The sequence below is a fragment of the Triticum dicoccoides genome, unplaced genomic scaffold (genome assembly GCF_002162155.2).
Source record: "Triticum dicoccoides isolate Atlit2015 ecotype Zavitan unplaced genomic scaffold, WEW_v2.0 scaffold80266, whole genome shotgun sequence".
Lineage (NCBI taxonomy): Eukaryota > Viridiplantae > Streptophyta > Magnoliopsida > Poales > Poaceae > Triticum > Triticum dicoccoides.
Genome location: NW_021301137.1, coordinates 13,522 through 36,899, shown reverse-complemented (window position 1 = coordinate 36,899; position 23,378 = coordinate 13,522). Strand labels below are relative to the sequence as shown.

The following is a 23,378-nucleotide window of genomic DNA, read 5'->3' as shown; positions in this document are numbered from 1 at the left end:
ATCTTTAAAGACTCAATCCGATAAGATAACTTCAAAGGGGAAACTCAATCCATTACAAGAGAGTAGAGGGGGGAAGAAACATCATAGGATCCAAATATAATAGCAAAGCTCGCGATACATCAAGATCGTATCACCTCAAGAACACGAGAGAGAGAGAGAGAGAGATCAAACACATAGCTACTGGTACATACCCTCAGCCCCGAGGGAGAACTACTCTCTCCTCGTCATGGAGAGCACCGGGATGATGAAGATAGCCACTAGAGAGGGATTCCCCCTCCGGCAGGTGCCGGAACGGGTCTAGATTGGTTTTCGGTGGCTACGGAGGCTTCTGGCGGCGGAACTCCTGATCTATTGTGCTCTCGGATGTTTTTAGGGTATATGGAGATATATAGGCGGAAGAAGTACGTCAGGGGAGGCACGAGGGGCCCACGAGGGTGGAGGGTGCGCCCCCTAACTCGTGGCTCCCTCGTTTCTTTCCTGACGTGCACTCCAAGTCCATCAGGTTGCTTTCCTTCCAAAAATAAGTTCCATGAAATTTCAGGTCAATTGGACTCTGTTTGATTTTCCTTTTCTGCGATACTCTAAAACAAGGTAAAAATAGAAACTGGCACTGGGCACTGGGTTAATAGGTTAGTCCCAAAAATAATATAAAAGTGTATAATAAAGCCCATAAACATCCAAAACAGTAGATAATATAGCATGGAGGAATAAAAAATTATAGATAAGTTGGAGACGTATCAGCATCCCCAAGCTTAATTCCTGCTCGTCCTCGAGTAGGTAAATGATAAAAACAGAATTTTTGATGTGGAATGCGACTTGGCATAATTTCAATATAATTCTTCTTAATTGTGGCATGAATATTCAGACCCATAAGATTCAAGACAAAAGTTCATATTGACATAAAAATAATAATACTTCAAGCATACTAACTAAGCAATTATGTCCTCTCAAAATAACATGGCCAAAGAAAGTTCATCCCTACAAATTCATATAGTTTAGTCATGCTCCATTTTCGTCACACAAAAATGCTCTCATCATGCATAACCCCGATGACAAGCCAAGCAATTGTTTCATACTTTAGTAATCTCAAACTCACAAACTTTGACGCAATATATGAGCACGAGCCATGGACATAGCACTATGGGTGGAATAGAGTATAATGAGGGGGTTATGTGGAGAAGACAAAAAGGAGAAAGTCTCACAACAACGAGGCTAATCAATGAGCTATGGAGATGCCCATCGATTGATGTTAACGCAAGGAGTAGGGATTTCCATGCAACGGATGCACTAGAGCTATAAATGTATGAAAGCTCAACAAAAGAAACTAAGTGGGTGTGCATCCAACTTTCTTGCCCACGAAGACCTAGGGCACTTGAGGAGGCCCATTGTTAGAATATACAAGCCAAGTTCTATAATGAAAAATTCCCACTAGTATATGAAACTGACAAAACAAGAGACTCTCTATCATGACGATTATGGTGATACTTTGAAGCACAAGTGTGGCCAAGGATAGTAGCATTGTCCCTTCTCTCTTTTTCTCTCATTTTTTTCATTCATTTTTTGGGCCTTCTCTTCTTTTTTATGGCCTTTCTCTTTTTTTTGTTTTTTTGGGCCTTCTCTTTTTTTATTCCTCACTTGGGACAATGCTCTAGAAAATGATGATCATCACACTTCTATTCATTTACAACTCAATGATTTCAACTTGAAACTAGAACAAAGTATGACTCTATATGAATGCCTCCGGCGGTGTACCAGGATATGCAATGAACCAAGAGTGACATGTATGAAAAAATTATGAACGGTGGCTTTGCCACAAATACTATGTCAACTACATGATCATGCTAAGCAATATGACAATGATGAATGTGTCATGATGAACGGAATGGTGGAAAGTTGCATGGCAATATATCTCGGAATGGCTATGGAAATGCCATAATAGGTAGGTATGGTGGCTATTTTGAGGAAGATATAAGGAGTTTTATGTGTGAAAGAGCATATCATATCACGGGGTTTGGATGCACCGGCGAAGTTTGCACCAACTCTCAATGTGAGAAAGGGCAATGCACGGTACCGAAGAGGCTAGCAAGGATGGAAGGGTGAGAGTGCGTATAATCCATGGACTCAACATTAGTCATAAAGAACTCACATACTTATTGCAAAAATGTACAAGTCATCAAAAACCTCGGCACTACGCGCATGCTCCTAGGGGGATAGATTGGTAGGAAAAGACCATCGCTCGTCCCTGACCGCCACTCATAAGGAAGACAATCAAATAACACCTCATGTTTCAAATTTGTTACATAACGTTTACCATACGTGCATGCTACGGGACTTGCAAACTTCAGCACAAGCATTTCTCAAATTCACAACTACTCAACTAGCACGACTTTGATATTATTACCTCCATATCTCAAAACAGTCATCAAGCATCAAACTTCTCTTAGTATTCAACACACTCATAAGAAAGTTTTTACTAGTCTTGAATACCTAGCATATTACGATTAAGCACATTACCATGCTGTTTAAGACTCTCAAAATTATCTAAGTGAAGCATCAGAGTTCATCTATTTCTTCAAAATAAAACTACCACCATGCTCTAAAAGATATAAGTGAAGTACTAGAGCAAACAACAAATTACTCTGAAAGATATAAGTGAAGATCAATGAGTAGTCGAATAATTATAAAACTATGTGAAGACTCTCTAACATTTAAGAATTTCAGATCTTGGTATTTTATTCAAACAGAAAGCAAAACAAAATAAAATGACATCTAAGAATATCAAACATCATGTGAAGAAGCGAAAACTTAGGATCAACCGATACTAACCGATAGTTGTTGAAGAAGAAAAGTGGGATGCCAACCGGGGCATCCCCAAGCTTAGACGGTTGAGACTTCTTAAAATATTATCTTGGGGTGCCTTGGGCATCCCCAAGCTTGAGCTTTTGTGTCTCCTTAATTCCTCTTATATCACGGTCTCCCTAAATCTCAAAAGCTTCATCCACACAAAACTCAACAAGGACTCGTGAGATAAGTTAGTATGAACCATTGCCAAAACCTTATCATACTCTACTGTAGAAAATCACTAAAATTATTATTCAACATTGCATACTAAATGCCTCTGCATATATAATAGTCCTATCCTCAAATAGAATCATTAAAGAAGCAAACATATGCAAACAATGCAAACATAACAGCAATCTGCCTAAACAGGACAATCTATAAAGAATGCAGCAACATCCATACTTCCCTAGCTCCAAAAAATATGAAAGAAAACTCCCACTGTAGTAAATTTATCATATCTTAATATGAAAAAGGTTTCAACATTTTATCACATTCTGACTTTTCTAGGGAATTATTGCAACAGAGGTAAACTTTCTGTTTTCAAACAGCAACATGAAGACTTGTAAAATAGGCATAGTAAAGGCTATCAATGCCACTTAAAGATGCAAAACAATGTTATAAATAAAAGCAAGAAAATCCTAATAAAATAAATTGACGCTCCAAGCAAAACACATATCATGTGGTAAATAGAAATATAGCTCCAAGTAAACTTACCGATGGACGAAGACGAAAGAGGGGATGCCTTCCGGGGCATCCCCAAGATTAGGCTCTTGGCTATCCTTGAATATTACCTTGGGGTACCTTGGTCATCCCCAATATTAGGCTCTTGCCACTCCTCATTCCATAGTCCATCGAATCCTTACCCAAAACTCGAAAACTTCACAACACAAAACTTAATAGAAAACTCGTAAGCTCCGTTAGTATAAGAAACCAAATCACCATTTCAAGGTACTGTAATGAACTCATTATTTATTTATATTGGTGTTATATCTACTGTATTCCAACTTATCTATGGTTTATAAACTTTTTTACTGGCCATAGATTCATCAAAATAAGCAAACAACACATCGAAAACAGAATCTGTAAAAAACAGAACAGTCTGTAGTAATCTCGATCAAACATATACTTCTGGAACTCATAAAATTATCAAATAAATTGCTGGACCTGAGTAAGTTGTCTATTAATCATCTGCAAAAATAATTAACTAAATACCACTCTCCAAATAAAAATGGAAGCAATTCTCGTGAGTGCTAAAGTTTCTGTTTTTTACAGCATGATCAACAAGACTTTCCCCAAGTCTTCCCAAAGGTTCTACTTGGCACAAACACTAATTAAAAGAATAAAACCACATCTAAACAGAGGCTAGATGAATTATTTATTACTAAACAGGAGAGAAAAGCATGGAACAAAAATAAAATTGGGTTGCCTCCCAACAAGCGCTATCGTTTAACGCCCCTAGCTAGGCATGATGATTTCAATGGTGCTCACATAAAGGATAAGAATTGAAACATAAAGAGAGCATCATGAAGAATATGACTATCACATTTAAGTCTAACATACTTGCTATGCATAGGGATTTTGTGAGCAAACAACTTATGGGAACAAGAATCAACTTGCATAAGAAGGTAAAACAAGCATAACTTCAAGATTTTAAGCACATAGAGAGGAAACTTGATATTATTGCAATTCCTACAAGCATATATTCATGCCTCATAATAATTTTCAATAGAATAATGAATGAATTCAACAATATAACCAGCACCTAAAGCATTCTTTTCATGATCTACAAGCATAGAAATTTTACTACTCTCCACACAAGCAAAATTCTTCTCATGAATAATAGTGGGAGCAAACTCAATGAAATAACTATCATGTGATTGAAAATTAAGATCAATATGACAAGTTTCATGGTTATCATTATTCTTTAAAGCATACGTGTCATCAGAATAGTCATCATAGATAGGGGGCATGCTTTCATCATAATAAATTTGCTCATCAAAACATGGGGGACAAAAAATATCATCTTTATCAAACATAGCTTCCCGAAACTTGTGGCTTTGCATATCATTAGCATCATGGATATTCAAGGAATACATACTAACAACATTGCAATCATGCTCATCATTCAAATATTTAGTGCCAACCATTTTATAGATTTCTTCTTCTAGCATTTGAGCTCAATTTTCCTTTCCATTTTTTTGAAGGGGTGATTTTCCTTCCCATCATACTTACGAAAGATATTAAAAAGGTGAAGCGTATGAGACAAACTCAATTCCATTTTTTTATAGTTTTCTTTTATAAACTAAACTAGTGATAAACAAGAAACTAAAAGACTCGATTGCAAGATCTAAAGATATACCTTCAAGCGCTAACCTCCCCGGCAACGGTGCTAGAAAAGAGCTTGATGTCTACTACACAACCTTCTTCTTGTAGACGTTGTTGGGCCTCCAAGTGCAGAGGTTTGTAGGACAGTAGCAAATTTCCCTCAAGTGGATGACCTAAGGTTTATCAATCCGTAGGAGGCGTAGGATGAAGATGGTCTCTCTCAAGCAACCCTGCAACCAAATAACAAAGAGTCTCTTGTGTCCCCAACACACCCAATACAATGGTAAATTGTATAGGTGCACTAGTTCGGCGAAGAGATGGTGATACAAGTGCAATATGTATGGTAGATAATAGTTTTTGTAATCTGAAAATATAAAAACAGCAAGGTAACTAATGATAAAAGTGAGCGTAAACGGTATTGCAATGCGTTGAAACAAGGCCTAGGGTTCATACTTTCACTAGTGCAAGTCCTCTCAACAATAATAACATAATTGGATCGCATAACTATCCCTCAACATGCAACAAATAGTCACTCCAAAGTCACTAATAGCGGAGAACAAACGAAGAGATTATGGTAGGGTACGAAACCACCTCAAAGTTATTCTGTCCAATCAATCCGTTGGGCTATTCCTATAAGTGTCACAAACAGCCCTAGAGTTCGTACTAGAATTACACCTTAAGATAAAAATCAACCAAAACCCTAATGTCACCTAGATACTCCAATGTCACCTCAAGTATCCGTGGGTATGATTATACGATATGCATCACACAATCTCAGATTCATCTATTCAACCAACACATAGAACCTCAAAGAGTGCCCCAAAGTTTCTACCGGAGAATCACGATGAAAACATGTGACAACCCCTATGCATAGGTTCATGGGCGGAACCCGCAAGTTGATCACCAAAACATACATGAAGTGAATCACGTGGTATCCCATTGTCACCACAGATACGCATGACAAGACATACATGAAGTGTTCTCAAATCTTTAAAGACTCAATCCGATAAGATAACTTCAAACACTACAAGAAACCTGTTAATCCATGACGAATTTGTGGTGATGTTCTCGAAAACTGTCACAGAGATCGTCATGGATCATCAAGATGCGAATGGCATCCCGAAACAGTAGTCCTCAATGACGGACATCGAAGGACCGTCACGAAAATCATCATGAATCAACAAGCTGCGCTCGTTTTTTCTTTCTTTATGCACCATCCAAACCGTCACGGGTGGATCCTGTCGATGTGTCTTATGTGCCTCCTTATTTGGCCCACTTGTCACTCGGTCGACATTATATACAAATTAGGAAGAAAAGCGGGCGCGCGGAACTTTTTTTATGGGAGCGCGCGGAACGTTAACAGAGCGGGCGGCGATGCAAAATTTCAACAAGCCAACGCGGCAGGGCGGCAAAATTTCGAGCCGGCCCTTTTTAACTCCACGGTCCACACACACACCTAAACCTAGTTCCCCATCCTCTCCTCCCGTTCCCTCAGCCGCCACCTAACCTTAGTCTGCCCGCTCCACGCCGGTGCCGGCACCGGCGCTGAACATGCCTTACCTCTCTCGATCCACCACTCCCCTCTCTTCTTCGCTCTATATGCCTCGGCCCCCTCCTCATCTTTCCCACCGCCATGGCCACGAGCCCATACACCACGGTCTAGATCCCGGCCTTGATCTGCGGCAGCAGTGGTGGCGGCGGGACCGACCGCTGCGGCTGGACGACGGTCGACGCAGTCCATTACATCCCATCGCACATCAATCCGCCTTCCTCGGTCGCAGTCCAGCAGCGCACGTGCCGCGGCGAACCCCATGATGTGCTGGCCATCTCAATCAGATCGACGCCGACGAGAAGGCCAACGTGAAGGTAGCGGCACCGAGCTCGTCATTTTCTGCCACCGGATTTGGAAGTTGCTAATGTCCCGTGCGGCGGCCACCTATCCATCTTCGGTCAACGCCGAGCAATGGTGAGGTACAGGTGGCGCCGCTCTCATGGATGCAGTGTATAGGGGCGCCGACGCCACGGAGATGGCCACTGGCTTCTTCCTGCCGCGCTGCAGCGACGGGTGCCGCCTCCTCGGCTTTGCCTCGGTCCTTCCACCCGGCACTTGGGTGTTGCTGCTCGTAGCCATCTCGGTGGGTGAGTTTGTCCCCTTTAAGCTCTGATCTTACCTACTGCAGGGTTAGTAGATTGGTCTGTGGAACATTTGTATTCTTTCAAAAAAATTAGTGATGTCAGTGTTTATCTGCTTAGTTATTTCTGGGTATATGTGTACTAGATAGGTTCTGGGTATATGTGCACTAGATATGTTCTGTTTCTTGATACTCTGGAACTAGAAGATATGTTGTATTAGCGAATGCGAGTCTGTATGCCATGGTCCTGTCACCGATCTACAAACATAAGTCCTTGTCATGTTGTCTGTCCATGTGTCCTATACCTCCACTCTTCTTCCTCACATATGAGGAGGGGTTCGTCAATATGAATTTTATGCCTGGCTTTGCTCGGATTTAGATTGACCTGGTATTGGATTCAGATTGTTTTGCGTGCATTAATTGGCCTCGTATTGAATTTGAGTGCATTAAAATTGCCCTGATACTGAATTCAGATTGTTTGAGTACACATTGCCTGGGTTATTAGATTCCGATCTCATGTATATGTGCTTAGTAATGCTACTGATCCAAGGGATGCTCTTATGCAATGGTCCTCAGGTGTTAGGTTGTACAGTAGTATGTTGTCTGATTGCCTTACCCCTGTATGCCAGTTATTTTAATGCTTAAATGGATGGATGGTGTCGCAAACTATGCTTCATATGGCATTTTCATGGAATTAATGCGATTGCACTGTTTCACAGTTCAAGAATGGTTTTCTTGGAGGTTTGTATTGTAGCATTTCTACTTGAAGGAAATGAAGCCAGCAGATATGATCTCTTTGGTGCAGAACTTAATTTGTTATGTCTGAAGCTGTAGCAAGTGCTGATGTACCGCTCAAGGTATGTTACTGCTCAGTCTTTATGATGTAGCCAGATTTTTTTCGTGATGTACTTGCATGCTTCTTTCTTAATTCAGATATACCGTGTTGACGATCCTTCGTTCGTTGGACGTGTCCTAAGATGTACGATGTGCTCTTAATTAAGATATACTGTATCGGAGTATGAACCTTTTCCATGAGAAGCCTATTTTGTTTAGCATCAGGGCATAATAATCCATTCATTAATCTAACATATATGTTCAGTTGGGCACGATAATGGTTAATTTGGCATGTGGAAACTCCATGTCTGCGTGGATGTTTCAGGCAATTAATTTGCTCATGTTGGAGGCATCGTACATTCTTGTATCTGACAGTGTGCGTGGCAATGTGAAATGTTTAATACTCTTCCGATCCAAATTAATTGATGCTAGTTTAGTACAAAGTTAGTACAACTTTGTACTACACCAGCGTCAATTAATATGTATCGGAGGGGTAGTAGTTGATTTCTTCACATTCATCAGGATTGGAGTGCACATGGAGCTCTACTTGTGGAATATATGCTCTTTGCTTTCCTTTTCCCACAACTAAAGTTCAAAATTCCAGTCTTCCTGCTGTGGTAGTACATGCCGGTGATATTATTTAAGAATTATTCTGCGAGAAATATGTTCTAGACCAGCGTCAATTAATATGTATCGGAGGGGGAGTAGTTGATTTCTTCACATTCATCAGGATTGGAGTGCACATGGAGCTCTACTTATGGAATATATGCTCTTTGCTTTCCTTTTCCCACAACTACAGTTCAAAATTCCAGTCTTCCTGCTGTGGTAGTACATGCCGGTGATATTATTTAAAAATTATTCTGCGAGAAATATGTTCTGTACATGCCGGCTACATAGCTATATATTTGTTGATCTGACATACTTGTAGCAACAAAAATGCTTATGATTCCTTGAGTAGTCTGTGTGATGTAGTGCGTGTCTGCTTTAGGGATCAGGGATCCCATAACCTGATGACAACCATTGCAAATTCTTTTCCATATTTACTTATGAGAAACAAAACTCACTTGTCTGTTGTTGGTTCATGAACCCAAGTGTGTTCCAACACCTCCGCACCATGGCTATCGAACACTACAACAATAGTATCCTCAGTGCTAGAATGCATGGATACTTCATGGAACCCGCGTATCCTTATTGGATCCATTTTAAATTGTTGGAGTGAAATATAGAAGAACCAAATAAATCACATTCTGTTCTTGAACTTATTGTAGGTGTATCTCTCAAGCTTTTTAAGCAACTGATTGGTAAAAGGTAAAACGGACTAAGATTCACACAGCTACACTGCAGGTAATTGTCCATCTTCCACAAGGAAAGTATTTCTTCTATTCATGATGACATTCAATGAAGCTTAGAGCATGGTAATCAATATGGACTTCTCCAGGGAGTAATCCAACCAAAAGGTTTTAACTACAAGTGATTCTGATGGCTCGTTACTACATGGATCCACATAAATATTAATAAAATAGAAATTATCACATCAATAAAAATGATTAATCTCAAGATTCATGATGTAGTCCATCAAGATTATATGTCATTCCTATAACATGTTCCTATAACAAAAGTATTTCACGTCATGGGATAATTGTAGCTTAGAGGCCATGGTTTGTTCGTACAGAAACCTGAGCTGGCTTGCTTCTACAATTAACTTTCAAGATGTAATTTTCCATTAGTGAGCATGGTCATTGGAAAATGTTGCCTACTTATAAACTAACTACTAACTGAAGAATATTATACTCTTTAGAAATAACTAAAGAATATTATACATGAAACAAGAGCTCACCGGGACCATGCTGTTGGGGGATGCGATGTGCTCGTACATGTTAATTTTTGAGGCTGTCTAAATGTTTGTTGATGTGCAGACAATCTTGACCATGGGTTGAGGCGAGGCTTTGGCGGATATGGTTCTCCCTTAGATGATGTCAGCATGGATGGCCCGATCTGCATCCAGCGAGCGCAAAGCTGGGTGGTGGTGGATGGCTGGATATGCGTCCAGTGAGCAGTAAGCCGGGTGGTGGTGGCTGCAGAATTAGCATAGGGGTTTATAGATTTTAGTTTCTTGTGTTTTGCTAGTCCTTACAGATGTATTATCTGGAAATATCTGTAATTTTAAAGTTTTGTGTAAAAAGAATCTACTTTGTTTATGTTTTTTTCTTTTATTTAATGACATGAGCATATATTTCTGAAAAAATAGAATTTCTATGGACCGTGAGAAATGAGATGGCTGGTTGGGATTTAAACTAGTGGGCCTTGGACGTACTAAAACATTAATGGGTCAACTTTTTAATTGGGCTGATTACTACATTGGTGTTGGTCTTTGGATAGAGCTGAAATTTAGTGGGTCAAAATTCTTATTGGGCCGATTACTTCATGGGCGCCATGTCAGATCCAGGTCAGATGTTGATGTCGCAGACAAGGTAACGTCGTTATGAGCACGTTAGTTTAGTGCCCTCCATGACGGTCAAGAACCGTCATGGTCTCTGACGGTTCTCGATGATCCGTCAAGGAGTGTACAGTGGTCAAATTATGACGCGATATACATGACGGATTTCAAATCCGTCACGTATGCTCCCCCATGACAGTTTTGCTTAGGTCCATGACGGATTGGAACTGTCATGTATTAACAGAATTCTTGTAGTGAAAGGGGAAACTCAATCCATTACAAGAGAGTAGAGGGGGGAAGAAACATCATAGGATCCAAATATAATAGAAAAGCTCGCGATACATCAAGATCGTATCACCTCAAGAACAAGAGAGAAAGAGAGAGAGAGAGAGATCAAACAGATAGCTACTGGTACATACGCTCAGCCCTGAGGGAGAACTACTCCCTCCTCGTCATGGAGAGCACCGGGATGATGAAGATAGCCACCGGAGAGGGATTCCCCCTCCGGCAGGCTGCCGGAACGGGTTTAGATTGGTTTTCGGTGGCTACGGAGGCTTCTGGCGGCGGAACACCCGATCTATTGTGCTCTGAGATGTTTTTAGGGTATATGGAGATATATAGGCGGAAGAAGTACGTCAGGGGAGCCACGAGGGGCCCACGAGGGTGGAGGGCGCGCCCCCTACCTCGTGGCTCCCTCGTTTCTTTCCTGACATGCACTCCAAGTCCATCAGGTTGCTTTCCTTCCAAAAAATAAGTTCCGTGAAGTTTCAGTACCGAACGCGAATCATATGAGCGTGATGAAAACTAGCTTGACGATATTCCCATGTGTCCCCGGGGGAGCTTTTCTCTATATAAGAGTTTGTCCAGGCTTGTCCTTTGCTACAAAAAGGATTGAGCCACCTTGTTGCACCTTATTTACTTTTGTTACTTGTTGCTCGTTACAAATTATCCTATCACAAAACTATCTGTTACCACTTATTTCAGTACTTGTAGAGAATACCTTGCTGGAAACCGCTTATCATTTCCTTCTGCTCCTCGTTGGGTTCGACACTCTTACTTATCGAAAGGACTATGATAGATCCCCTATACTTGTGGGTCGTCACTGCTGAACATCACACCAACAACGTGTGAGCAATCATACACATTGCTAACTAGACATGTATTATGTTCTTCTAAACTAGAATACCCACCTCTCATATAAATCTAAAAATTGAAGATGCATGTTTGATTTTTCTGCATTAGATGTGTACAAGATTTTGAAGTCACAAAAATAGCAACACTAGATTGCCCCCTCACCAAATCTGACACTTCCCCCCTTCGAACCTACGAATCTTTGCTGACATAAGTGGGTCGTTAACACATCTCATAATTTTTATGTAACACATTGAATTTGTAACCACATATTCTAGTGATCACATGCATGATGACAACATGCAAAGATTATTTTCCACACATCAATTACAATATTATGTATATCTTCTTAAAATATTATTATTCTACTAGTAGCCTTCCTTCTGGAGCCTAAACGCTGATAAACATAACACAAGCAATGTGCGGGCGATCATACATGGTGCTAACTTAACTAATATATTATGGTGTTCTAAAATAGCAAACCCACCTCTCATATAAATCCATAAATTGGCGATGCAACTTTGATTTTCCTGCATTAGATGTTTACAAGATTTTAAGTCACAAATACCAAAAATGCAATGCGTGCTCACTAAATCGGACACTACACCCCTTCGAACCTACAAATCTCCGTTGATATCAGTATGTCGCTAACCCATTTCATATCTTTTGTGTAACACATTGAATTTTTAACCACATATTCTAGTGATCACATGCATGATGACACCATGCAAATGTTTTTTTCAAACAACAATCACAAAATTATGTGAATTTGCTTAAAATTTTAATGTTCTAATAGCAATGTTCCTTCTAGAGCCTAAATGTTGCTAAACATCACACTAATAATGTGTGGGCAATCATACCCGTTGCTAACTGAACTGTTATATTATGTTCTTCTAAAATGGCAAACCCACCTCTCATTTAAATCCAAAAATTGGAGATGCAGCTTTGATTTGTGTGCATTATATGTGTACAAGATTTTTAATTAACAAATTGCAACACTACACTGCCTCCTCCCTTCGATCCTATGAATCTCCGCTGACATTGATAGGTCCTTAACATATCTCATCACTTTTGTGTAACACAGTCAATTTGTAACCACACATTCTAGCGATCACATGCCTGATGACAACATGCAAAGTTTTTTTTTTCAAATAACAATTACAAAATTAGGTAAATCTGCTTAAAATCTTAATTTCCTATTAGCAACATTCCATCTGGAGCCTAAACGTTGCTAAACATCACACTAGCAGCTTGTAGGCAACCATACATGCAGCTAACTGAACTAATATATTATGTTGTTCTAAAATAACAAACCCTCCTCTCATATAAATCCAAAAATTGGAGATGCAATTTGTATGCATTAGATGGGTACAAGATTTTGGGTCACAGAAATAGCAACACTACATTGCCCCTCGCCAAATCGAGCAGTCCCCTAGTCCCCCCCCCCCTCGAACCTATGAAATGACATCGATACGTCGTCCACCATACATCAATCGTACGATAGGTGAAAGCCTTGGCTCGAGGGATGTGGTGGTCAAGCCAAGAGAGAACCAAGTGGCGGATAACGATGGTGAAGGCCCTGTAGAGGTAAAGTGTAGTCTCAGGCATTCACTAGTGACGGGGTTGTGGAGGAAACCTTGCTGAGCAAGACGGTCGGCAGTGAGAATTTTTGTGTGAAGAACAAGCCAAGAGAACAATCTGCATTTTATTACCGCATCGGCTTTCCAATTTTTTTCCATCTTGAACATGTTGTAAGACCCAATGACTTTCATCATGTATGCTGAGTTGGAGGCTTATTTACTAATCGAACTCCACCACCAAGCCATGGATTCCGGATGGTCGGGCTCAAGGGGGGTCGCAGTGACGATCGAATCCAGAGCAACGAATTTCTGCAACTTCTTATGCACGTTCAATCTTGCCACCGAAAGGATCCAGTTGTCTCATGGCAAGATCAGTGCTTCACTTCCAGTAGCAAGCGGGTAGTCGCCCATCTTCGGAGATGGCTTGGTGTGTTTGGTACAATGGTATCCTGTGGTTTCTGAAGGAGGTGCCGTTCCATCCATATTTACTAGTATCGATTGCCTCTTATTTGGTGGGGCATCTCCTGTATTCGTGCATGGTGTTGGGTTGATAGTATTGTGCTACTCACTTGGAAGCCATTATTTCTTTTGACCTGATTTTGTTAGGGTTTGCTCACCACATTGTATCGGTTTTGCCGTTTGGGATTTTATATATAAAGTTGGGCGAAGGCCTATTTTGAGATATGGTAAAAGTCACCCATCCCATTTTCAGCTTTTATACTTACATGTTATTTGGGCTAATTTATATTGAATTTGCATATTTTTCTCTAATTAGGTAATTGCACGTGTGTTGCAACGGGAGTATAAACATTCTAATATATTTGTCCGTGACTGCACGTCAATTATTATATTAATTAATGTGCTAAAATCTTAGCAAGTATTTGTATGCAATCGCCACAATTTAACTATCATCTTAAGGAAAATCTTAGCAAGTATTTACTTTGGTAAGTTAATAAAACATAAGACAACCGATTCCATTTTAAGGAAAATCGTTAGGAGAAAAGTGAGAAATGGGAGAAAAAAATCATAGAGAAGAAGGAAAGAGGGGGACGTATATTATTGGTAAGCACTTATTTGGTAAGAATTTAATGACTTACCCAAGAAAATACGTTTTTACTTTGGTAAGTTAATAAAACATAAGACTTATATAATCAAAGAGAAGAAGGAAAGAGGGGGACTTATATAAGGAAGGTTGGAGGAAAGAGAGGTGAAATGGGAACCTAGCATTCTTTTTAAGTAGTAGAGATTTTGTTTGGTGGCCATGGTTAGTTGGTTGAACTTTCAATTGAGCCTGCCTTTTATCCATTGTTAGGACATTTAATGTTTATTGCTCCACGAGAGAAAAGTTTAACCTTGTAGAGGAAACAAAGTTGGCAGTGGTGCTGATTGACGGGTTCTTTTCGGCAAAGCAGTGAGAGAAGGCCTCAAGAAAAAATTTCCACTTTTTCATGGATTTTTCCTTATTTCTTCCTAAGTCCAGGTGTATTTTTTGACTTTTTGACATTATTAACCGTTTTCGTGATTTCTCCAAAATTCTAGAGCCTCTGCACAATTTTTGAGGGTCTTCACTGCAACTATCAATGAACTCTTGGGCTTTTGTGGAAACATAGAATAGGCAGCTTACAACCAGTGGACACGTCAAACTAACACATCGCTGTTAGTTTAAAAAAGCACATTTCTGTTACAGGCAATTAGGTAGCTGTTGTCACCCTTGTGCGATGGAATTGACCCCTATGGTCATCAGTTCTAGCTCGACGCCAGTCTTTGTTGTCATTTTGGCCATTACCTGTAGCTGGTCAGATGGCTTTGTATCATATGATGTGGTTCAAGAAGGTGTGGACAACTCGCTCTAAGCTCGTACGAGAAAATTCGCAGTGCGTTGGGATCAATCCAAATAAACCCTGACATGCATTGCTCCAAAAAGTGGGCCCATGAACAAATGTATACCACCCGTATCTCCTGCCTAAAATACTTATCCTCTCACCCGTAAGCTAAACCTCCCACGGTCATGTGGCCATACCCCTTTGAGCAATAGTCACAATAGTCATTGTTGTGATTGCGGGTCAAATTTTCCTGAGTCTTAATAATCTTTAATTCTCCTTTGAATAATCCTTGCATACGTCCTTTCATGTTTGTTGCTATTGAGGGTAGAAAATCTTCAATCTTCCACGGGAAACCAGGTTGGAAATGATTGCTGAGTGTAAGGGTTGCTTCCACAAAGGGTAGAAAACAGGCCTCCACAATTTTTCTACACATTTTCTTGGACTCTTCCTGATTTCTCTTTGAGTTCGGTTGAATTTTCCTGACTTTTCGGCATTTAGTGGCAACTGTCTTTTGTGATTTCTCCAAATTTCTCGAGTTTTTTTGTCTCGCCTGCAATTTTTCACTAGCTCCAAGAGTACAACCACTGGACAGAACAAATTAGCAAATCTGTCTCCCTCGTGCGGTGTGGAATTGACCCCTGTGGTCGGTCATTGGTCCTTCCCTAACGCCGGTGTTTGTTATCGTTTTGGTCCTTTGCTACGGTAAGCAGATCGGACACCTTTGCATCATATGTACGTTGTGATTCCCGAAGGCGTGGACATGAGGCTCTGGCTAGTCGAGAGAAGATTCTTCGTACCACGTGTATCATTCCAATTAAACCTCACGTGCATTGCTCCAAAAAATGGGCCCGAGAATGCGATGTGCGTGTAAATTCTGCTGTACTCAAGCAGGAGTAGAAAAGTCTAGTCTCGATAGTGAAACTCTGGGAATTGACACATGATAGGAAGGTGCCTGGTCCCATTGGGAGCACTGCGATGGACTAGCTCCCTTCTTTCTCCAGCTCACATGGTTTGCTGTGCCTGCACGTCTGGACACACAATAATATAAAACGTGTTTTCATTTCACCATGATTCTCAGTTACGCATGAAACAAATGAATATAATATCAGTCTAGTAATAAGATTCTGCTTATGTTTATCACAAATCAGATTTTAACACCCTGGCAGGCAAACTAACTACTGAACCAACTTGCTGAAACATCAAGACAAACAGCAGCAGCAGTCAAAACCGACTGTAACAGAGAAATGAAGCTGATATAATGAATAGTTACATGTTAGCTGGGGTTAGGCATCTCCAAAGCGGACCCTCAAACCTTTATTATATGTCTGGATCACTTTTGTCATCTAACGGAGATATGTATATGTCCGCTTAGCAGTCCAGGCTATTCACAAAGTTTTGCACTTGACCAACACAAAGCCTCATCGTAGTCCTCCTCTCTCTCTCTCTCTCTCTCTCTCTCTCTCTCTCTCTCTCATGTCCGCGAACCACGTCCCACATGTCCGTGAACCACGTCCGGACATAAAAACGTACATATACCAGAGACATTTGTGGGTCCGTTTTGGAGATGCCCTTACAGCCTTACTAACTGGGTTTTTTAAATGTTATTCTAGGGATTTGCTCCATCTTCCGCCACTTTGGATGTCCGAGTGTTTGATAAGCCTAAATTGACTGGGCAGTGTTGGAATCAAATGGATGTTCGAGCATGCCATGACGTGCAACAAGTTGAGGGAAGTGATGTGCTCCATGTTGCGTGGTAAGGCACCCTAGTCACATTAAGAAATCGACAAAACAAAGAATTCCACCAAAGGAATAAGCAAACGTTCGAAAAACATCATCAGTGACGCACTCAACACACGCCACGAGTATCTGACATCCCCATCGATGACAGGAATCCATGCCATGCACCCTTTCTGACATACCTTCGCCTTCCCGCACCACACCAGCGAGAATATGGCAAGATTCTTCTTCGTCTTACCGGTTTTTTCCTGTTCACCCGCACGGCACAACTTTACGAGAGTGGATTTTTGCTCCAGGGTGTCGGCAGACCCGGTTATCCAGGACGTCTATTTCAAATGTGATTCATAGGGATATGTGCCGCGTACTGTGACAATCTTTGGGTTAGCAGGCCTACGCGAATAGTAAGGTCGGAGAATAAAGATAATTTCAGAAATGGATCTGGGCCTATTAGGTCACTGTTGGTGTGAGACAAGATTCCACACCACCGCATGCTTCTTGGTGAGAGAGGAATGCCATGCAGGAGGGTATGCCACATCTCGTCAGTTTTCGTGTGCGAGTGTGGTTGTCCTGTCACGTCATTTTTTTTCTGGTGGAAGATCCACATCATTTTATCATGATCACAATATAACCCAAAAAAAGTACGGGGTGTTACACATGTGGTCATGCCCCCTTGAGCCATACTCATAATGGTCAGTGTTGTGGTTGCGGGTCTGATTTTCCTGAGTCTTAATGATCTTTAATTCTCCTTTGAAATATCCGTGCTTACGTCCTTTGATATTTGTTTCTCTTGAGAGGAGAAATGTTTAATATTCTAGAGGAAACTAGGCTGGGAATGATCGCTGAGTGGAAGGGTTGTTTTCCACAAAGGGTCGAAAAGAGGCATCCACAATTTTTTTCACATTCTCTTGGACTCTTCCTTATTTCTCTCCGACTTTGTGTGAATTCTTCCTGACTTTTCGACATTTCACGGCACCAATTTTTCTGTGATTTCTCCGAAGTTCTCAAGCTTTTCATCTCCACTGTAATTCTTCACTAACTCCCAGCGTACAACCATTGGACACAAAAAATTAGCAATTTGTTGTTACAGACAATCAGGTAGACGGTGTCACCCTGGTGTGGTGGAATTGACCCCTATAGTTGGTCATCGGTCCTCGCCTAACACCGGGGGTCTCATAATGTTACACAATGATGAATCCGATATGTCACAGTAAATCTTGTATTTGCCTTTTATTTCATCAGTAGTACCCATATCATCTTACAATATTATTTTCATACAGAGATTAAAGGCGAGTACACGGCTTTTCCATGCCACAAATACAATGAGCGGGGCACCTAAATGATTCACCCTTGGATATGGGCTTTAACATGTCCACAACCTTAATAATCACTACAAAGAGCAACCTATATATTACAATCATTCCACATAGAATTGCAAAGTCCACCCATTTTGAGTGCCCCATTTCTGTCTCAAAAAACTTACTTATCACTTGTTCACCAGTTATTGTTTTCTCACCAACTCCTGTGTTGTTTTGGAACACCAAACCTAAGAACTCATTCTTGTAAAATCCTTGAAGTGCATACTTCTGGAAAGATATGTAGAACATTGGGTACTTCCATACTATCTTTGGCAGTTTACTAGGTATTTGGAAGAACCCACAATTGAGCAACATGATAACTTGTATTCCAGCACCTGTGATGATGCCCATCAGAAAATCTGGCACAATAGCAGCTACGGTCATCATAAGGCCTTCAACTAGCATTGTGCACGAACAAAGGACAAGCGTAAAATATACGAAATGGTCTGCTCTTCTCTTTAGACCAGACAGGTAGTAGGCTATTGCACCAGGTAATACAGCAATAAGGAAAAGATATGGTGTGGCTGACAACCAATTGGAGATTACAAATGCTGACACACCATAATGCCCGTTTAGCCGCTCTCTCCTGAATATCTGGGGTACCATAAACAAGACTACAAGTGAGAGGAACCCAATTCAATTTTATACTATTTAATGAATGTGCACATCGCTTTCATGAACTCCTCACCTCAAGTAGTGAGAAACTTTGAATGCTACTTGGAAAACTATATCTAACTCGACGATAACCCGCACATTGCTGCGGGGATTTGATGCATTATGTTTTGAGTGAAAATAAAATAGATTTATATATTAAATTTGATATTATATAGTTATATATAGAACATAAGTAGAATTTTTCACGCATGCTAAGAGAGATAAAATTAGTGTGATTGATGAGGTGGCACATTGGGATATGTGCATGTTTAGAGAAAATATAAATGTTGTTTTTCATGCATGTTAAGAAAGATATAATTAGTTAGATTGATAATGTGGGTGTTGACTGGCATATATCCATGTTAAGAGAATTGAGATAGTGGGGATCAACTATTTAGGTATATATGATTTGTTGTAAAAGATATGCGAACTTATATGGGGATATAAATAGCATGTGCCATTACATTTATGTTGCTGGGTAGAAACATCTGCCGCCTCATACAGTTAATTAAAAAGGGTAAAAATCCCAGAGTAACAGCTAGAAAATCAGAACCAAACTTTTGGTGACAACAAAGTAAACACATATAACCTATATATATATATATATATATATATATATATATATATATATTAGTGAATTCCAGGGTAGTTCCAAATATAAGATTCTATGATAATATACAATGTAGAGCAGGCAAATTTGCAATTTTCTACTTGGGCATTTTTTTATTAATGTATTTCAGATATGTTGGTAGGTAATTTCACGCTCGACTTCACTTGAGTCCATATAATACATATTTTTGTATTTGTCTTGTGCCAGCTTCACAATTAATAAAGTAATATACTGGGTATGTAGATAGCAATAAATCAGATGATTAACCTACTATTTGAAAAACCTGATTGACATTCAACAACTTCGTTTTGGACGCCAAGAAGTAAATAAATCTAGGATATTTTATTAATTCTGGAAATCACTCCTACTAGGTTACTGTGGTTGACGTAATTTTATATGTCACTTCCTGATCAAACTAGGTTGATAAGTTTTTATCCATTATACCAGCCTGTGATGTTTTTGCACAGTCAAATTTACTAAACCATCAGTGTTTTCCTATTTTCTTCCTGCACAAAATTGGTGTCATATATATAGAGTTAAACATAAAAGGTTGATACCTTCATCTCCTCCACAAAGGAAGGGAATCCTCCAATTGCCATTAATGTTAGAAGGCCGCTGGTGAACATTAGCATTGATGATCTGGACTGAAACAGCGGAGCAACAAACTTTAGTCGCTTTTCCAATTAGCCTAGTGCATATGTGACAACAATAACACAAGATCTAATCATTAACTTACACGAATAGAATCGTATCCATATCCAAAATTGTAATATATGGTACCAAGGCATAGACTAATGGAAATATAGATGCCAAGACGTAGCCAGTAGTATCCGACGTCTCTGTACATGTTCACGAACGATCTTCTGGTGAGTACAAACACCTTTGTCACAAAACTGGCTTGGTTTCTTCTGATCATCACTCCGCCCTGGGTTAGCAAGCCAAATAATATCATATCTCATCTCACGTAGATAACATATCCATGAAAAGTTTAAACAAATTAAATACCGAATAACACTAACCATTTCATTTATGTCGTGCATTTCCTTTTTGGCATTTTCAGAAGTATTGGAGGATTTGTAGGCATTTACCAGAACTTCTATTGCTTCATCTGCTGGAGATGGCTTGGACGATATTGTTCTTTCTCCACTTTCCTGTATGTTAATTACCATGTCAATAAAATGTTGTTTTGCATGAATTAAATTATCTCAGTCATACTATAGTATCATGCACGACGCGGTAGTAGGCCTATATGGACAAGTATTTCATTCTAATTTAAATATATATTTCCCTAATTCCATACCTTTAATGATTGAAGCATAATAAGTGGATGATTGTATAAATCTTACATACCAATTCAAAATCTCTGTTGATTGTCCTCAGGAAATGATCTGAAGGATTTCTCATTGGTGGGCAAGGGTAGCCATTTGATGCGAAGAACTGCAAATATAATGTATTGTGCATGAAAATTCTTAGCAAACTAAATATATAATCATCCGTCTCATCATAGTAGTACAAAAGGAAAGGAAGACGTCAATTACCTCATTGGCATTTGTGGCCGGGCCAAAGTAAATTGTCTGTCCGGAGGCAAGCAAGCAGAGGCCATGAAAGATCTCGAAAACCTCGTTGCATGGCTGGTGCACTACAGCCACAATGGTCATGCCCTCCCTGGCAGCGAGGTCGGCTATGCGGTTCATCACATGGAAGGAGGCGGCGCTGTCTAGCCCGCTGGTAGGCTCGTCCAGGAATAGCAGCCGAGGCCTCGTGAGGATCTCGAGGCAGATGCTCAGACGCTTCCGCTGCCCGCCGCTGATGCCCTTAGTATTGCGCCCGCCGATGCGCGTCTCCAGGGCGCTGGTGAGCCCCATCTCCTGGATGGCTTCATCGGCGCGGGCCAGCTTATCGTCAAGCAGCATGGTGTCAGGCAGCTGGATCTGTGCCGAGTAGTAGATGGCCTCACGCACCGTGAGTGTGGCCATCAGCATGTTCTCTTGCGTCACATATGCCTGAATTGATCATTTCATGTTATTAATCTATCTTCTTAAATGCACATGCGCATTTGAAATTAAGGTTAAAATCTTACCGAGGTTCCGAAGGTGAGCCTCTGTCTCCGGCCATTTATCCGAATATCTCCTTTACTTCTTAGGTTCTTGTCCAGTCTCCCTGTGTATATACATTGATCGAGACAGCTCCTATTAATCAAATAGAATCTATAATAGAACTGACAATATGTTAAAGTTCCAAAATTTGCAATTGAATGTCAGTTAGGTTTGAGAATTAATCAGAAGAATATTTTTTGTTTTCAAGAAGGCATTCTGTTTCTGTTTGCAACTTCTCTGTTTCAATATGTTTTTACATTCCGATGTCAAGTATGTCACTCATATATCCATGAATATTTTTTCAGGCATGTTGAAGGCAACCTAATGGGAACGTGAAACTTTAAAACACAAGGTAAACTGTAGTATTTGACATGTTACTGGTAGCAGCTTGGATATACTATTCGGATCAATGGACATGTTTAAGGCTTCTAGCTGAAATTTTTAGCTGTATTGCTGCTGCAATACTAATATGTTAGCAACTGTAAATGAGTGTGCCAAATCTAGCAATAAATCGGTTACCGGCCAAGGTGTCGAGCAGTGTGGTCTTGCCACACCCGGAGGGTCCCATGATGGCCAGCACTTGGCCGGGTCGCGCGCTGCCGCTGACGCCGTGCAGAATGGTGGCCCTGCCGTCGACCGCCGTCACCCGCACGTCCTCCCACGTTATGCACACGCTGCTATAGCGAGCGGCGTCCTCCGGGCGGCCTTCACGATGATCGATGTCGTAAAACTCGGAATGAATTCCGCGGCTGCTACCCATGGCGCTTTCCACCTCGGCGGCCGGTGGTTCCGGCGGCTCTAGCTCCCCTGTGACGGTGGCAGCTGAAGGACCCCACCGCGGCTGTGACTGGCTCGGCGTCGGTGCCCAGCGTGGTAGCAGCGAGGTCGCCATGCTGATGCTGAAAGATACTCCCTGCTTGTACAACGGGTCCTACTGCCGCAAGCTTCTTCCCTTTGTTTCTATCTAGAGGATTCAAACCCTTATGCCTATGTGTTTACGCCTTTACGCTTGGGCTCAACCAATGGTGATATAAATAGTGCCTTTTGTCGTGCCTCATATATTACTGCAGAGAGAGAGAGAGAGAGAGAGAGAGAGAGAGAGAGAGAGAGAGAGAGAGTGACTAAGTAAGCACTTCTGTTAAAAAAAAGGAATAGTAAAAGTAAGCACTGTGAGTCAAGCACAACGTCCAAACTAGCACGTGGAGTCAAGAACTTTTCCAGTGGCGATGGTGAGATGCGTCTTGCAGAGCACCAGACACCTGCACGTTGTGTTCTGGACTGATGTATTGTGTAGAGTATTGTAGTTGAGCACCAGAGCGCCAGAGCACGGTAGGCGACCAATGTATTGTAGTTTTGCTCTGGACTGGGTATGCGTGGTGGAAATTGCAGAGTGTGGAGGAAGAAGAACGCCATGGGCGTGAGCGCCAGACACCCGGTTCACCGGTCGAAATCTCCTCGTTGCTCTCCTCCGGATGCCCACGACGGACCGGCCTGAAGAGGTCTTTGCCCGCGACGGACGGCCTGAAGAAAATTGTACGCGGCTTCATCATTTACTTGTGTTTCACTTATATCTTCAGAGTAAAATTTATTGTTTTACACTAGCTTTATTATTTGCTCTATATAGGTTAAACAATGTGAGAGGTCATGACTTTGCCAGTACTAGGGAATTATGAGTGGATGCTACCTATTTCCTTCGAATATAAGATGATTTTTCAAGCTAAAGATAATAGCTAATGTTGGTTTTTGACCGCTCGAACAAATCACCCAGGAGCTGATGTACGTACGTGCAAAACTTTGGAGGCTGATTTCTCCAAAAAAAAAAT

The 23,378-nt window shown here is 40.8% G+C and overlaps 1 protein-coding gene across 2 annotated transcripts; it reads right to left on the bottom strand.

The window, feature by feature from the left end:
- Window positions 1-18,063: 18,063 nt before the first annotated feature.
- On the bottom strand, window positions 18,064-22,535 carry LOC119347940 (ABC transporter G family member 11-like). 2 transcript variants are annotated; one of them, XM_037616411.1, is made up of 9 exons: window positions 22,075-22,535; window positions 21,540-21,619; window positions 20,998-21,462; window positions 20,810-20,896; window positions 20,479-20,610; window positions 20,196-20,384; window positions 20,017-20,103; window positions 18,756-18,789; window positions 18,064-18,554 (listed from the first exon to the last, which is right to left on the bottom strand). In XM_037616411.1, exons 1-9 carry the CDS (start codon window positions 22,445-22,447, stop codon window positions 18,121-18,123), a joined length of 1,881 nt encoding a protein of 626 aa, XP_037472308.1. In that variant the 5' UTR covers window positions 22,448-22,535; the 3' UTR covers window positions 18,064-18,120. The 2 variants fall into 2 exon arrangements, with proteins under 2 accessions (XP_037472308.1, XP_037472307.1); XM_037616410.1 differs by having other exon boundaries at window positions 18,064-18,789.
- Window positions 22,536-23,378: the final 843 nt, after the last annotated feature.